The sequence below is a fragment of the Oryzias latipes genome, chromosome 13 (assembly GCF_053564925.1).
Source record: "Oryzias latipes strain Hd-rR chromosome 13, Olatipes_Hd-rR_3.1".
Lineage (NCBI taxonomy): Eukaryota > Metazoa > Chordata > Actinopteri > Beloniformes > Adrianichthyidae > Oryzias > Oryzias latipes.
Genome location: NC_136249.1, coordinates 13851051 through 13869035, shown reverse-complemented (window position 1 = coordinate 13869035; position 17985 = coordinate 13851051). Strand labels below are relative to the sequence as shown.

Genomic DNA, 17985 nt, shown 5'->3' with positions numbered 1-17985 from the left:
CACAGAGCGCCGTCATTCATTGTTTCTGGCTAATTGGATGTGGATGTCACCTGATATCTTCTGAAAACAACACACACACTCATTCAAACTGAACAAGAGATTTCACTGTAAAAAGTGGCAGCAGCATGAACACAGACTGACTCACTCTGCCTCGGCTACTGAGCACTGCTTCCAATTCCCTGTGGCCACGCTCACACCAGCCTCACAGCAGTGCAGGCGTGGTTTCCTGCATGATGTAGAGCGCATACACACCCCTGTCTGACGTGATGATTTCAAAATACACCAGAACAGAGAAGGAAGTGTTTCAAAAACCCCAACTTCATAATAAGGCTTAGTCACATGCACTCATACAGAGGCTGACCTGTACGGGTGCTGCAAGGTTTATATTTTTGTTTGTTTGTGGACAGACTTAGAGAGGAGCAACTGCATCTTAAAGACCCATTCCAATTATCTTTTGATCCATTGTAAAAAAAAAAAAATTAAAAAAATAAAATTCTAGTGGTCTTTTATTTTATGATGATGCCATATTTTGCCAAAATCAAAAAAGCCTGTGTTTCTGTTTCTAGGACATAGTTTCTGCAGAGCGGCAGTAGTTTATTCGAATTTCACTTGTGAGTTGTAGGTGGAACTGTTGACAGAGTTAAACGCACCCCATACCTAACCATGCCTCACAGCCCCTCACAACCCCAACCTAACATTATCGGTGCCACAAAAATGGCAAACAATATTGAAGCTATCCAGCCGTATAGGTTTGAGCCAGATTCCAGCTCTGACGAGGAAAACAAAGACCTACATGAATCTATTTGTCTGCAAGTGGATGCATCAGAATGGAGCGCAGTTCACTTTATGGTCGTAAAGCCACTTCAAGGGCCTAATTTCTAACAACCAGGCTGCCCGCAAACAGCACTTCACATGAACAGCACTACCGGGCTCCCTGCTCAGTCCGCAGGATTTGGGGGAGTTGGAAAATTGAAACATTTGTACGGCATGCCTGCATCTCATCTACTTCACCCTTACTTACCCTTACATGTTGTTTTAGTGTTCCCTATGACCTGTCATGCAGCATGCCCGTAGCCAAAAACAAGTATTTTAGCTCTACGGGCTCACCAGTCTACAAACGTGGTATGTCATGTGGGCCACCTGTGTGCCCATATCAACTCATAAAAGCAATTGTGATTAAGGCTAAAAAGAGCACAGTACTTGATTAAAAAGGGTTTTTAAATGTACAGATTAATAACGATACTTTTTTTTTTTATCTTCATGCTTCCTTTTATGAAGCTCACAGGTTCTCCCTGCACTTTTCCTGAACGTCTTTCTATTTTTAACCTGCTCCAACCTTCAAGACACATTAACCTCAGATGAGTCAGCCAGACAACAAAAGGGCTTGTGAGTGAAGCAGGTCGTCTGCTCAGTCTCATCAGAGCCTGGTTGTGTGGATTCTGAACGAGACTTCCTGTCTGCATCGGTCGGTCGGGTCAGGCCAGGTGCAGGACGTCTTACCAGCCAGAAAGAGGTTGAGCTCGCACTCCAAATAGTCGAACATCTCTACAGTCAACTGGAAGCTGGAAGAGGAGAGCAAAACCAGCGTTTAGCATGGATTTAAGCAGAACACAAACACAACTGCCTACAAAAACCAGGAAGAAAGCAAAAAAAGTCAAGACGTGCAATTTTATCCTAAAAAATGTGCGTAGTCTACAAGCTGTTTATCAAAACACTTTGGAGGATCAGTGATGTGTGGAGATCAGAAAGGAACCAACATTTATATATCTATAGTTACGTATGCAACGAGACAATCAGTAAGAGATATGGAGAATAAGACATGATAGAAAAAAGAATGCAGTTTGATAAGATGTTTGTGATGGAAAATGAGAACAGCCATGTTCACTACTATATTTTTGGCTTTTTTTCTTGATATGAATCAATGTCTTGTGAGTAAACAAAGTAACAGAACATACTTTTACTGGGAGACCAGTAGCAAAACATTACAGTTCGGCAAGGACGTCAACCAGAATGGCCAACGCAGGATCATCACTTATTCATGAATGTATTGTGTGTTGATGTAGACACGTCACCCACACCCCTAGACCTAAAGATGAGACACGAGACCCAATGCTCTATAGCCAGCGCATTTGTAACCGCCCAGTTCCTACAACTGGGAAAAAGGTGCAGCTCTTTACCTAAACAGAAACGATACAACCACCGTCAAACGTGCAAAGATCATCTATGGTGACAGGCATCTCACTCTAGCGTTCCTGAAAACGTTAGTTGTACTCAAACTCTGTTGTGCATAGGTTGTTTTGATTAAAAACGTACTGAGAAGAGAACTTTGTTTTCCGTTTACTCGCGAGACTTAATATGTCCGGATTTTGAGATAACAAGTTATAAGGTTGTTATCTCTTAAAAATGGGTAAGGCTTTCTTTTATATTGCAGTACCTACAGAGTTTTTAAGTGGTAATTACTCAGTACTGTTGTTGTATCTGCTGGTATTTACGTGGTACTTGTTGTGTACTTAGGCAGAGTTGAAGTAACAGTTTAAAGTGCTTGATAGTAAAACTGCAAGGACAGCAATCATTGGATGATTTCAGCAAAACTGTTTGATTCAATAAACATTTTGTATGCCACATTTATCCACTGCATTTTTTAGTTCTTGACTTTTATGTTAAACATCTATTCTTTACTTAAATATTGTTTTTTCATAAATAAATGAAATGCATTATTGACTTTAAGTCATTCATTTGAAACAGTAGTGCAGTAAGTTTAAAGCAAGAATTTCGTTTTTAATAAGTGTCTAGCTTTTCATTTGCCTCAACTGTTTTCATAGTGATGCTGGTTCCTGGACCAGGCAAAGCGGTGCTGAAAAACAGAAAAGGCCGAAGCAAACCAGACTCACAAGTTGTTAACGTCGTTCTCCCCCACCTCGTCCAGCTGCCTGTTTGACATCTGGAGGTTGCCGGGGAAACGGGGATTCTGAAAGGAAAGAGGATGCAGCTTTAGGCACCGATCACCGAGTTCCGACGTTCTGACACGCATCTGAGCTACCAATATGACAACATCCTTTTGATTCAGAGATTCAGCCTTTAGGGAAAATCTGATGAATGTAAGTCATGTGACCCACTGATGACGGAGACACTTTTATCCTCACATTGTCGATCTTTGAAGCCTCTCAGTCTTTATCGGTTAGCAACCTGCTAACAAGCGCCACCAAAGTTATTCAGCCATTAAGCAGAACAAACTGTAAATTAGAAATCCGTTTGAAAAAGGTGGTCCTGCTGCATAATGTAACCCCTTTTCATTTTTGAAATTTCTGTTTAAAATATGTCTTTATTATTCTTTCTATATTAAATAACCAATCAGGAAACATCTTTACCAGAATAGATGTTTTTGAACAATGTTTAAAGCTCAAAAGGATTTTTTTAAAGTCCCCACAGTTAAAAAAAACAACCAGGAAGGACAGAGGGGGAAAACATATTAATATGCCAGATGATATTTGATTGTCACGCATCTAAAAACGGGCCTCTGGCTGCCATTACCACGGGGTCATATACAACTTTTAGCCTTTTAGCAGCAGAAACCACAATTTCCTGTGATAACATCAGCCTCCACAGCTCTCCTCAGCTGTTGCATAAAAAAGCTGCAGCAGATGCTTTACAAGCCACCAAGAGCGGGATCTTTCTCAGAGCCCCCAGACACACACAGAGGTAGGAAGCCTCTAAAAAGAGACGCTAAGACAAAGACAATAAACGGCGAGGGGCGTTGGTGAAGACTTTTCTAGGCCAGGCGGACTCACTTTGATGTGAAATTCTATTTTGGTGATGAGCAGTTTGAGGTAGATGCTGCACAGCTTCCCATAGCCTTCACTCAGGTGACCCTGAAGGAGAGAGGAGAAGCCACACAGAGGGTGAAGGGTTCACAGATTTAGTTATACCACCTGATATGAAGACATGAGCGAAAAGAAAAGAAAAGACAAATTACCACCGATAACTGTGGAGCCGGCTGGTGACCCACAATGAAGCCGGGAGCATTTTGAATTCTAACCCCAATCATCTTTTGGTCAATTGTAAAAGCGTTCCCAGTGGTCTTAATTATGAATATGCTATTTTTAGCCAAAATCTGCAAGCTTGTGTCATTTTCTAGGACATAGTATCTGCAGAGTGGAAGAAGTTCAATAGAAATTCAGCCTTTGAGTTGTAGGTGGGACTGTTGGGAGGGAGCAACCATGCCCCAACCCCCCTCCCCATTGCTGAGAGCTCTAGGTTTATACTTCTCCCTGCTAGTTTACAGCCCCTCACTCCCCCAACCTTACATTACTGGTGCAACAAAAATGGTGACCAATATTGGAGTTTCTATCCAGCCGTACAGTTCAGATCCAGATTCCAGCTTAGATGAGGAAAACAAAGACGTACATGAATCCATTTGTCTACTAGCGGATGCATCAGAATGGAGCAGAGCAGGGAGCTTGTGGCCTGCCCAGCATATTTTCCTCATCACAAATAAGCTTTTTCCAACAACATTTTTTCATCTGCTCCTGATTCACAACGATTTCAACAAAGAAATACTTGGAAATGCACTTTTAAGCATTTCAGTCAGCATGTCTGCTCCTGATTCAGAAATGCAATTTTAAGCTCAATTTTCTTCCTACATGACCTCCATCATCAGAAAAATACCACGAGAACATGTTAAAAACACCAAAAACACCTTGTTTCTTCAAAGTGAGCCTTTAAGTGAGAAAAATTGTCCTTTTTCTGTGGGAGGGCAACTGGTGATGACACAACAAGAACAATAAGCCACAACCCCGGTCACAGCCACCAAGCTTCCTGTCCCAGCTTGCCTGGTTGCATCAGCAAAAACAAAGCATAATAGGGGATATGAAGGTCTCCGCCCAGTTCACAGTCGCCTCAGACACGACACACGAGTTTTCCTCCTGCTTTGGTGGCTAAATAAGTCGTATTCTCTTCAGTTCATCAACGCAAAGTTTACGTTTTAGCTCTATTAACAGGAAAATACTTACTACTTAGATTCATGCAAAAATTCCTTCAAATTCCTCTGGGAGAAAAAAGTTCAATTATTAATGCAGAAATTCACCCAAAGAAGTTACAATTAGCCTTCTTAAAGTCACGCAGTGGCGATAATGCTCATTTTTGGCTCCATGATGGCTGCTGCTCGTCCCTGAAGGCATCAGGCTGATAACGATAACATGAATGTAATCTGTTCCTGTGAATACAACAATGACATACATTTGCCTCTTTATTTGAATTTCTCCATAACTTCCGAACCTAATAAAAAAATGCTGGAGAAAGCCATCCTTTTCTTTTTTGTGGTTGCCAATAACAGTTACTAAAAAGTCTTTCTGTTAGCTGGAGGCTGCAGCTGCAGCTTCTCTGCGTTCAGTGTGAAGCTAATGTCTCTGCAGGACCTCAGTAGTTTGTGCCGTTTTTGCTGCTGCAGAACCCTTTCAGGATGCTTTCTGTCAAACCTCAAAATGCCACTTTCAACCTTCATTCTGTGCAGTAGGTAAACATCTTTTTTTAATTAAACAGGTAAAAACAGGTTTAAAAAAAACACGAGTGTGCTGCTGTTTGTCGTCATATTTAAGCTATAAAACAGCAAAGAACTGCACAAATATAAACCTAGTCATCAGCAAAGTGTCACGTCAGAGCAGCCCACCTGAAAACCTTTATGCCATGTTCACGCCAGACTCGGCAACGCGTGTTTAAGCCTCCACTTCCAATGAAAAGTCTATGTAAACACGCATATATGCACATTTCCGGCTTCCACCTTCAAAACTCACGCATTCATGCATAGCTACGCAAATCCTTAAGGCTGTTCTCAGCCTCCATGTACAAAACGCCCGGCCATGGAACATGCATTAAAAGTTGAACCAGGCTGAACTTTGACCAATCAGGGACTTGGGTTTGGTAGTGAAGTATGGATAGCGCCTGTTTTCATTCACAGAAGTTTCAACTATTTGAAAATTGATCATGGAGGAGAAATGAATAATTGTTGTTTGTGCCCAGCTGGAATTCTTAGATACCAAGTCTTTCATATATCGGAATAGAGCTGTGCCAGAAAAGGCCTGGAGTGAGATTCACAAAATTTCACACCAAGTCTCTTCCAACTTTTGCCTTCAATACCCCCGCGATCACGTGCCACTACGCAGGTTTTTAAGTTCTCTGGCTCTACGTTCAAACTGGGTGTTTACTGAACCTGCGCTGAAAGCTCAAACTGCTGAACTTTGACCTATCAGGGACTCTGATTTGGTAGTGATGTGTGGATAGAAAAAAAAACTGTCACCGTCTTAAAAGTTCAAGGAAATAATTAAATATGCAAAATATATTATTGATTGTTTTCAGCTCTAAGTGTCATTGAAATTAATATAATAAGACCAAATGTGCAATAATATCTTGAGGTTTGTCTGCATGAACCAATTTTTAAAGGAAACAAGAAGTTCTAATAACTGCTTTCCAAAGAGTCGTCCTTGGAAAACACACAAAAAAAATATTGTAGCATTAAGTCATGTTTTTGAGGGTGGAGAAAGCTTAGATGACGTGGACTCCAGTCCTCCTGCTTACCCACATCCTGCTCATATCAGTCAGATCTGCTTTGTTCCTCATGGAGTCCTTTATCACCTGAAAGGGCAGCACAGAGCAGAGAGCACAGACAGAGCGTCACCAAACACCCAGAACGACCCGACCGCACAGATCTACCGCCTCGAGCTCCAGTCGTCGGCTTACGTTGGGGTGTCCGTCGCGCAGCAGCTTGTGGAAGACGTGGCAGAACTTCCAGCAGAGCACCGCGTTGCTGGACAGAGGAAGGCGGTGGACCACGGCCCAGAACGTGTGGGCACCTTTTTCATGATGGGTCCCCAAAATGCAAGGTGGCAGGGGGGGTTAAGGGGATACTTCGTTGATCCAGAATGTTGGGTTTACTTCCATCTGTGCTTGCTAGAGGCTTCTTAAAGGGTGTTTTTACCCATCCAAGCACAGAAACCTTTAAGACACATTTTCAAGTAATTCAACTACAGAAACGAGCTTCTGGAAGCTACACAAAATCCAGGTTTCTGATGAAGAGTGGCCAAGTCCCACTCCGATCATCTTTTGATCTATTGCAAAAGTGTTCCTGTGGTCTTTTAATTATTATTGTGCAGTTTTTAGCCAAAATTTTAAAAAATTATGTTTTCTAGAACAGTTTCTGCAGAGCGGAAGTAGTTCATTCAAAATTCGCCTTTGAGTTGTGGGCGGGTCTATTGGCATGGAGCATCCCAGCCCCAACTTCTCCTCCCCATTGCTGTGAGCTCAGAGCAAGCAGCTTGTGGCCCACCCAGCGTATTTTCCGTCACAAATAAGCTCTTTTTTAGAATGGTATTTGTCCATCTTCCCCTGAATCACAACAATTTGAATAAATAAAAATACTCTGAAATATGACTTTGCGCTTAAATTTCTTTATACATGTCCATCATCATCATTAAAATACCACAAGGACATGTTAATCGAGTGGGTCTTAAATATTATTTAGTTTCAATTCATTCAAAAATATGGGAGAAATCTCCAACCGGCTGTGAGATCCAGTTGTTTCTTCTTTTGAACCAACATAACCCTCAGTGAACGTAAACACATAAGACAATGGAAGGATATTCCTGGCGTGTTTCTCTTTGACGGCGACCTCCTGTGTGTTGATGGCCTTATTGATGCTGACAGCCTGCAAAGAGGAGGACAGACAGAGAGGAGCACAAGTTAGTCCACTGCTTTTTTATCTAAGAATTCCACGATAACGCTTGCACCTCTCGTACAGATTCTTCTTCCCGACCCACGTGGGAATAGGAAGCAGCAGGGTTTTTATTTTTTTAAAAACCCTGCTGCGGAAACGCTGCGGAAAAGGCTGACCCCTTTTCTGCAGCGTTTGTATTCAGAGCAGCAGCTGAGAGGCCCCCACTCACTGCCTGTCAGAAGACTTTTACAGCCATAAAAATGAAAACACATCGCCTAAAGTGAAACCTCCATTTTTCTTGCTTGCTTCTGAATAATTAAAGACAAATGAAAGAAATATATAAATAAAAGGGGTTAATAGAAGCTGGGATCTACCACCCCAGGGCGTGACAGATCAGACAATAGAGCATGAAAAAGCAGCCTATAGGATAAAATCAAGTTTACTCCAGAACAGGTTGGTCCCAAGCTGAAGGTGGGAAGAACCCCCAAAAGGTGTAGGGAAATGTCCTGACATGTCATCTTGTGAGATCCTAACTGATATGATGTTGATGGCACATCAAGGGGGATGGACAGAAAGCTAAAAATCTTAGAGATCAATTTAGTGCACTAAAGCGACTCCAAAAAAAAAAAAAAATTCAACATGAAAAGCTTGAGAGAATTCTGGAGAAGCTCAAGGAGAGACCGAGATCTCTGTTGTGAAGTCCAGATTGCAGAAGCAACATCTGAGATTTTTGTTCAGAAGAAACAGAACAGATCCCCCACAGCCCTGAACTGTTTCATAGGTAAGCGTTTTAATGTGTATCTAAATCAGGCCTAAACAATAAATCCCAAAATTAAAATAAATAGTTACCTTAAATGTGCTAAAACAATCTTATGGCAGCTTGGAGTATTTAGCGAATCAAATTAATCCCTTTGTGCATTTGACCAAATCAGATGGAGCCATTTTATGTTAGAAGCTCTTCTATGTAGACTAGGGTCATTTGGAGTATTTAAGGTATGTTGACTCTTGTTTTTTTGGTTGTTTTGCTTTTTTTCATATATGGCAAGTTTTATCGTCATCGCAATATTGATCATTAATATTGCAAATGGCAAGTGTTCCTCATATCATGCAGCCCCTAATCTAAATGCATACGAACACTCATTCTTTCTCTCTCCCTTCATTAGAACAGCTTCGAACGAATCGGTCAAATGACCATTTTTGCGTAGTTTATTTACTTAGCTCGTGCTGGTTTGCGGCGCCTGCCGTCCGTGAAACCAGGGTTCGACTCCGGGCTACTCCCTGTTCCCTTCTCTACCTCTGCCGGTTCCAAGCCCGGTTTGAGAAGGTTGCGTCAGGAAGGGCATCCGGCGTAAAACATTGCCAAATCTACCATGCGACTCGTTCGCTGTGGCGACCCCTGATGGGAGAAGCCGAAAGTGGAAGAAGTGTTACAGTGCAGGTCAACCTACACAGTTTCCCTTCCTACAAATTCCATCAAGTTTTCTTTTTCTCCTCAACCATTAGTCGCTGGTTGAAGAATCAAAGAACTGTTGGAGGATCAGCTCATCAGGAGGAGTGGTGGGATGTTTCTTTAACCCTTGTGCTATCTTAGATGACCCCACCCTTACATTGACGTGTTCTCCCTACCATGACAAAGGTGGATAAAGGTGGAAAGATTTCATGGAAACCAGTGAAGATCACAAATCATTGAAGAAAAAAGGTTCAGAGCACTGTCTAGTGGGTCTACATGACCCAACTCCCAATGGTAAAGTGCCTAGGATAGCACAAGGGTTAACCCTTCAGCTCCACTGTTTACATTCTTTCGACTACCAAAACTCTTCAACCATTTACCCACCTAATGTACTCCAGCGGCTTCTGAGGCAGAGAAAAGCAGCCTTGGGTTGATATGAAACACTTTACGGTATTAATGTGTTGCAAGTGTTGGAGATGGGTTTCATAGGTGGTATAAAAAGCAGCTTTTCTCCGCGTCTGATTCATGTTGATCGCATAAACGGTTAAACAGTTGGGGTACGTCAATGAGCGTGTGCTATTCAGGATTCGCCAACAACATCACTGGTGTTAAAGCGTTAAACAGTCTATGGTTAGAATTGGATCAAAGACGACGGAGCCTTATACCACTACAGTACCTTATTTCTATACTGACAAACCTAAATTCAAATAATACCTTGGAAATAATGTATTGTTTTCCTTCCAGAACCAAACTGAATTTGTCACCTTCACCTAAGCTGAAACCAAAGAGTAACAGAGCTCAGAGTTTTGTGCCAACAGCTGTTGCCCCCACATCACTGGATTTCGTAGTCTGTCTTCACATCCTGCGACTGACAGAAGGAAGCAACGGAATGTCGTGCAGAAGATAAAGTTGACCTTTGCTAACTCCATCTGACTCAGCTTCACCAGCAGAAGAAGCTGAAGCAGGACGCTGCCGTTTTGTGTGCACGCTCACACCAGTGGTCATTAGGGCGGAGCATCATTTAAAGATTATGAGTTAAAGCTGGGTACTTTCCTTAACTAAAGCTGTGTGGGATTTTTAAGTTTGGCAAAACTTTCTTTCATTTCTAGAACGTTTGTTTTTAAAGAGCCAACCACCAGTTCCCAGGTTCTTTCCCATTTCGTTAGAAACCACCGAGTCAATATTTAACCACAAGAGAAGCGCTCTTAATGTTTTAGGAATGCACCACGCAGATGTGAAGATATTTTGAAACACTTGCTGGCTGATGTGCAGTGCAGTTCAACTCAGCTTCTTTAAAAAAAAAAAACAAAGGAAAAAGGCGACTTTTTTGGTGCCTTCCCAAGGATCTAGTCCATCAAACGGTCAAATCCGTTTGTCTTATGGTACCTGCTGTGAAAGGATGGTTTTATCTCAGAAAAGAGTGCAAACCAGCGTTTGTGTGATGTAGTATCTGTCTGCATGTGAGCTACCAGGGGAGTGAAGAAATAGTCAAAGCGGGGACTTTTGAAAGACAATCGTTATTGTGCAAACGCGCAAGCAAGCTGACAATTTGTCACAACTTCACTGTCATTCAAAGCTTACATGCTCAATGCTGCCTTCATGATCAGCTCGCCTGTTTGGTCAAAGCAGAACTACATCTGTGAGACTTATCGGCTGATTTAAAATAGTGCTTGCATCCCTATAGCCTTCTATTCGTACCCTACACAGTTATTTTACTGACGGTGCAAAAGAGACTGGGTATTTTGTGGTACTTAGTACTTCAGCTTTAGTCTCAGTTTCAACACATTCAATATAATCAGAAAGTAATACTCCTGTAAGACACACCAGGCTGCCTTTGGCTCTTTGTCAAGAACAAAACAAAAATAAGCAAACCTGCACAGGGCACAAAAGGAGCCCACACTTATCGGTGGGCGGCCGTACTGCAGAGGTAGAGGGGTTGACCTCTGATCGGAAGATTGTAGGTTCGGTTCCCACCCTGCCGGCCCCATGAGTCGAAGTATCCTTGGGCAAGACGGTAAACCCAAAATTGCTTCCATTGTTTGGCAAGTGTGGTAAGTGAGTGAATGTGTGTGGGTGAATGGGACTGGGACTGTAAAGCGTTTTGGGGCTTCTAAGAATGTAGTAAACCACTTTATAAAAAGACACCATTTAACATTTACTATTGATGACATGAACAGAACTTATGGGTCCCCTTGTGCTGTCCATTGGGTTTGGGAGGGGAAAAAAATTGAAAACCAGTATGACACGCCTCTGCCAAGGAAATAAAACGTGCTTTAACATTTTGGCTCCACTGGCTTATCGAGCGGTCCAAGACCTTGACAGCTCATCTAGGCCACCTGTGTGCCCCATACAGGTTTGCCCATTTTTCAGCCACCCATGCCATGAGGGCAGTTGGGAAAAAGCCCTCACCTGCTCTTGTCTTTGACTAGACAAGAGCCACATTCTGAATGACGAATGTCGACTGTCCCACAAAACAGCTGATCAAATAACCAAAGAACTAATGACAAACCAGGTAAGATTTGAGGGGTGACACAATCTGTGTCAATTCTTTTTTCAATCTTACAATCTCTTTTCAATCTCTACTATTTTTTTACAATTATTTCCAATCTGACTGAAACAAAACGCCAGTGCAACTGGTTCCCACATGAAGATGACCCAATTAGCCCACAATGAGCACTTAGTGTTTGGACTGAATGGGAGTGCCAGCTGTCCTGCACTCCTGGCATTGGCAGGACAGTTTGCTGGCATCAATAAATAAGGAGCCTCTCAGCTTCTCCAGGCACAGCCTCATATGTCAGGCTATAAAAGTCAAATTACCCTAAAACAAATCAGAGGTGAGAACAAATAATTATGGGAAAATCAGTTCCATTGGGAAGAAGCATTGGCGGCCAAATCTGAACGGACATATTTGACTTTTTCTTGTGCTTCCTGCATCAACCCTGTACAAAAACAGTTTAATTAAGCTTTAAAATGACTGCTAACCAGTTATAGTTTCTCCTTATTTGTTAAGAAATATTCATTTTAAAGCCTGCTTTCAAACCAAACATTGGTATTAGATTGAAAAAGTGCAGCCTGGCAATCCCCAATCAAGTCTTTTGTAGAAAGGCCCACATTTATATGCTGATGGTCACTCGAAGGGGTCCACTGAAGAGCGACGGCACAGCGCTGCTCTGCCTGCTAAATGAAGCAGCCTCCACCCTTTCACTCATTTCCTCAAAGGCCTTCAACTTATTCCTCTCATCCTCTAACAAGAGTGAACTCCTAAATGATATTTCGCCCATCAGGCAAGTCATTTAATCACGGTCGTGACAGGAAGCCAACAGTCCTTAAGACCATCGCTTCATCATTCATGATGCCCGTCTTCCCTCTGATTCACACCGAAGGTGTTGTGTGCACGGCAGTCAAGCTCCTCCATAACAAACTCTCTCTTTTATCTTTACGGACTTCCTTTTTTTGGGCGCTGGTGTGCAGTCATGAAGGGAGACGAATGGTATATCCCCAAACCAAACTTATATTTCAGGGACATCATGCTTCAAATCACAAGACACATCTGCATCACGTTCGGTGATGTATGGATGAAAAGTAGGAGTTTCTTAATGATTAAACTCTATCTTAGAGGTTCTTGAGCTCATTTAAAGGCCGCATGAAGATCAGAGATCTGTAGCGATGGACTGGACAGAAAGTTAGCCATCTCTATGCCCTCTGCAGCTCAGCTGTTGTTCTCCATCAGATTCACTTAAACAGCTGGCAGTGAAATATTTAGCAATCATGGAAATTTTATGATGGAACTTGTTGGAATCCCACCAATTTGATAATATAATGTAACTTTATAAATAATGCTAATTTGGATACTCAAATTTAAATTTGTCCAGTTGCTGAACTGTGCAAAGTAAATTGGGGGGGGAAAGCAGAAGAAAAATGGAAGGATTTTTTTTTTTTACATGTTTTGACACAGTCCAGTTTTCTGAGGCGGGAGGTGGTCAGTCAGGTTTCCTGTGTTGGCTCACCCTCCATCGCTCATTTCCTGCCTGTGTACCAGCTGAAATGCCAGTTTCATTAAAAACCATTGTAAGCTACCATAATCAACCTAAACAGGCAAAAGCTTAGACTAAACACATCATTCTGACATACTTCTTCTGGACTCGCCCAGGTGTCTGAGGCAGAAAACTCACACCATTTGATTGGCACCAAATAAAATACACAGCATCTAATTCATTTATCTCCATTTAAAGATCCAGAGTTCATATCAAAACAGCAGTTAAACCAAATTCACTTCAAATTGTCTAGATTTCAAACGACTTCTCCCATTTAAAAAACACAAACACACTGCCTTAAAGTCCCACTCTGATCATCTTTTGATCCATTTTCAAGGCGTTCCCAGGGCTCTTTTCATTATTTTTAGGCTACTTTTATCCAAAAATGTTAAAAAACCTGTGTTTTTTTTAAGGACACAGTTTGGGCAGAGCTGTAGGAGTTCATTAGAAATTTTACCTCTGTTTTAATAGAGCAACCGCACCACCCTTCCCGTTACCGAGAGCTCTCTGCTTAGGCGCTCTCAGTTTGGAGCCAGATGCCAGCTCAGACGAGGAAAACCAAGACGTACATGGATCCATTTAGAATGGACCAGAGCAGGGAATTTGTGACCCGCCAAGCGTGTTTTCTACGTCACAAATACAATTTTTTAAACAATACTTTTCCGTCTGCTCCTGATTCACAGTGATTTGAATAAAGAAAAACACACAAATGCAATTTTAAGCTTAAATTTGATGAAGTATGTCCTCCATCATCAGAAAATACCTCAAAAACATGTTTTACACCAACGACACTTTTTTTTTTTTTTTTTTTTTTAAATCAGTGTGGTTTTGTACAACCTCAAACTACAAGCAATACCAAAAATGGTGAATGCATTTGTGGAAGCAAGATTGCCATCAATGCTCTCAGCCTCACAGGTTCCAGCAGCACAAAATAAAACTCTGTGACTGCATTGAAAAAAATCTGTTCATAATAACAAGTCCAAACATTTTTCCAGGCATGAGCTCCACCCGACTCAAAAGGTCAGCGGCTCTGAACAGAGCGCTCTGTGTTGGGCTTTGGGTACCATTCGACATGCTGCTTGAGACGACAGCCGCTGCACATTACTGCAGGAGCTGCATGGCTGTCATCGAAAAGAGAAAGACCACATCTGCTTACATCCACCAATAAAAAGGAAAATAGTCTGAATTATATTTTCTTCTTTCCATCATCACGTAGAAAAGCATCTCTTAGCAAGAGCGGTGCCGCCTCCAAACCACATCAGTGGTGGCTTGTTTTTAACAGACTGAATGAACCATCTGCAAGTCCATTAATACCAGAGCATTTGGTGATGCAGATGAGCCCAGAGGGATGATGGAGACTCTTAAGAGCCCGGAGAAAACGCACGCACACACACACACACACACAGCTTTCAGCTCTTTGGAGTCTGCAACTTGAGTGCAGCAGACCCTCTGTTGCTGGGGGCAGAGGTGGAGGGGAACAGCTGGGTGTAGACTCACACACATACGTACATGTATGCTGGAGGCTGAGCGATTTATGTGCATTGAAAAACAGAGCAGCCCCGTGTGAAGGAAGGGAGCTGGAACGCTCCTCTTCCTGGAGATTTGATGAAGACTCACCATAAAGGAACATAGAGGCAGCTCGCTTCCACCCACTTGCTAACAATTTCCTAAAACAACCACTTTAAAAGGCACCAGACTTAGCGCGTTTGTGTGCATATCGTGAGAACCGGCACATGACAGCTGGACAACAGCGTAATGAAGTTTAACCAGGACTCCAACAGACAACTAGCCGTTAGTGAAGGATAAGACTTCGTTTTACTGTTGGGAAATGTCAGAATAGAGTTTCAGTTGGGGCAGTTGTAAGTCAGAAATGTAAGTTAAGGTAAAAGCTTTGCTCTGGAGTGACATGTCACTGATCAGACGCTTTTCATAAATCAATAACTTTAGTCAGATACCAGCTCTGATAGTTTTTTGACTTGGATGTCCTGGATGTTTTACACAAGTAGTAGACTTGACTCATATCTAGTGGTGTCACTTCTAAATGCATCTTTTTTTAAATTTTATTTTTAGAGACTACATCAAGCTGCTTCCTGTAATAAATATTCTCATGCTAAAAATTCACCTCAAGCCTAAAAGTGTAAGAACTTTCTCCCACATCTGCTATTAGCGAGCTGCACGTGTGTACGCTGGAATGGCATCATGCACAGACACACAGAAATAGAAGAGGTTTAGGTACAGGCTAAAGTGCTGCACTACCTTCAGAAACACCTTGACAATTACTCAACTTCACATTTTAAAATGATAAAATGTAAAGTTTGTTAAGCAGCTTAACTAAAAAAAGAACAGCCCATTTTGTATTTGTAGAGAAAACAAAATTGTCTGTAAAAAGATTTTGTACTTGTTGAAAAAAATTGCCCATCCAGAAAAAAGTTTTGCAACTATAATATGAAACTTGTGCAGTAGGAAAATAGTGTTGGTCTGTAAAAGTGGTTTGTGTGTGTGGTAAATGTCACGTGAATATATGAGCACGCGCATTGATCTACAATGTCAATCAATGAACCAATTAGTGACCCTTCACTGTTGCCCAATCCGTGTGCTGCTTGGACCAGCCAATCAGATGTATGATATCCATGTCAGGAGAAAAAAAAACTGTTTCTTTACGCCACACTGAAGGAAACGAGACAAAACTATCATCGGAATTTCCTCAAACTATTAATGATAAACTATTTTTTTCTGTGTTTCTTCCACCATTTTGTCTCATCTCCATCGTGTTGAAAGGAGAAATATTTATTGGTGCCCCCCACCCCCCCACCTGCATCGTCTTCTTATAGTCCCACAAAACTCCAACAGCCCAAAACCAAGGAAGATGCCATGAAATTGAGCAACATGAAAGAAAATTCCAGGACCTACAATATTAACCCTGTAACTGCAGGGCTTTAGCTCCAGTGTTTACTTCAGACTACCGGAACTCTTTACGCATTTAACGTAATTCCATCGAATTCAGATGCCGAGAAAAGCGGCTTTGGACCGACACACAATACTTGATGTGTTGCACATTGGTGCAAAACCGCTTTTTTACTGCGTCGGAATCAGCCGATTTACGTCAGTTGCGTAAACGGTCTTAGAGTTCCAGTATGTCAGAGTGTTATTCGTTATTCATGTGTAGCCGACAACATCTCGGGTGTTAAAAGGTTAAACAGTTTACTGCATATCAACTAGTTTGCTCTGAATAAAGCCACTGACCCGATCACCACCATGTCTGAACCACATGACCCAATGGTTCTTGGGGAGCAGTTCTAGTTTCCAACAGATCCTAGAGACATTTTGCATTTCCAGATATCAATTCATTCTATTTCTACACAGCTTTCCCAATGTGCTTAATAAACAAAAAAAGCAACAACAAAAAAAAGTTACTCTACAGGACAGACTGGGGGGGTGTCTTTCATCGTTCACCCTCCCCACACCTTTGCACAGCATCACCCATCCATGCAAGCCAGCAGTCAAAGGCTGGTGTTGTTGCTCCCGTGGCTCCCCAGACACTCAGCCGCTCTGTGCTCCTCCATCACCTCCTTCACTAAAGTCTGGAAATGTGGCATAAAGTTGTCATTGTTGAGGAGCTTCCACCGGTGCACTTGTGACCCAGACAACACGTCTTCTGAGCGGTCTTTGAATTCCCACCTTAGCATCTAAGGACTGTGTTTAAAACAAGTAGAAAAACATATATATATGCACAACAATATGAAATATACTACAATGGAATGCCCCCCCTTCAGCTGTGACCCCCCTCATGCGCCACATCAGGATCCGGTTCTCCACACAGGTGGAAAGCAGCAGCACAGACAGAAGGAATTCAGATCCAATTCATCAGCAGACAGACAGGTCCGTCCATCCATCCATTCATTCATTCATCCATCCATGCGTTCCTGCAAACACTGCCGCCCCCCACCTCCAAAACACACCACGGAACCCCGCGGCAACCCGTTACTTTATGCGTTTTTCGGTCCCTTTTGACTCACAATTTTACTTAGATCCATGATCGTCCCTCCGCGCGGCGATCCGGGGTCCTTCCGAGGAGGGGGGGTCAGAACGCGGAGTAATTAGCGTCAGGAGCGCGAGCGGAGCAACAAAAAAATGAAATAAAAATGGGGGGGAGCTTCCGATTCCTTTTTCCTTCGAGCTCACAGAAAGCAGACGTGCAGCTGACCGAGCGATCACGGCTGCAGGCCAACCCTCCCCGCTGCAGGCTGACCAGCCCCCCCGCGCTGGCTAACGCGCGGATAGCAGGCCGGCTTCAGTCTGGGAGACAAAAGCAGCATGGAGCCGACGGGGACCCACCCTCCCAGGAGGGGACCGGGGTCCGGGCAAAACAGCACAACCTCCACCAAAGCCGTGGAGCTAAGAGATGCAGCAGGAGCAACAAAAAACCCCAGAAAGAAACGCTTCCTCTGAGGCTGAGGAAGAGGAGGAGGTTTGCTCCTTCACCTCCTCTAAGGTGCCGGAGGCACGAACGAACGCCTGCTCAGGGACAAACTCCTACAAACTTTCTATCCAATCCTTTGGAGATGGGCGTAATGATGGAGGACAGAAGTTAAAGCAACTTCCAAAGGTGAAAGCAGGAGGGGGGGTGTAGGAGCTCCACTTTCAGCACTTTTGGGTCACTGATGCCCCCATCTGGTCTGTCTGAGGCAGACCATTATGATTGGGTTTGCCTGAGCTACACCCAAGGGTCTGCAACATGGGGGTCCGGAGCCACATGTGTCTTTACGATCACTCCATTTTGGCGCTCAGGTTAAAAA

The 17985-nt window shown here is 42.8% G+C and overlaps 1 protein-coding gene across 1 annotated transcript in view; it reads right to left on the bottom strand.

Annotated features, from left to right (window-relative positions):
* The window catches only part of hip1 (huntingtin interacting protein 1), a 62470-nt gene that overhangs the window by 35236 nt on the left and 9249 nt on the right, over window positions 1-17985 (bottom strand). Inside the window, exons 2-7 of the mRNA XM_023961288.2 lie at window positions 7633-7696; window positions 6733-6875; window positions 6571-6627; window positions 3789-3869; window positions 2892-2968; window positions 1501-1562 (exon numbers count right to left, since the gene is read on the bottom strand). Coding sequence (XP_023817056.1) covers window positions 1501-1562; window positions 2892-2968; window positions 3789-3869; window positions 6571-6627; window positions 6733-6875; window positions 7633-7696 — 484 coding nt within the window. The remainder of the gene's footprint in view (window positions 1-1500; window positions 1563-2891; window positions 2969-3788; window positions 3870-6570; window positions 6628-6732; window positions 6876-7632; window positions 7697-17985) is intronic.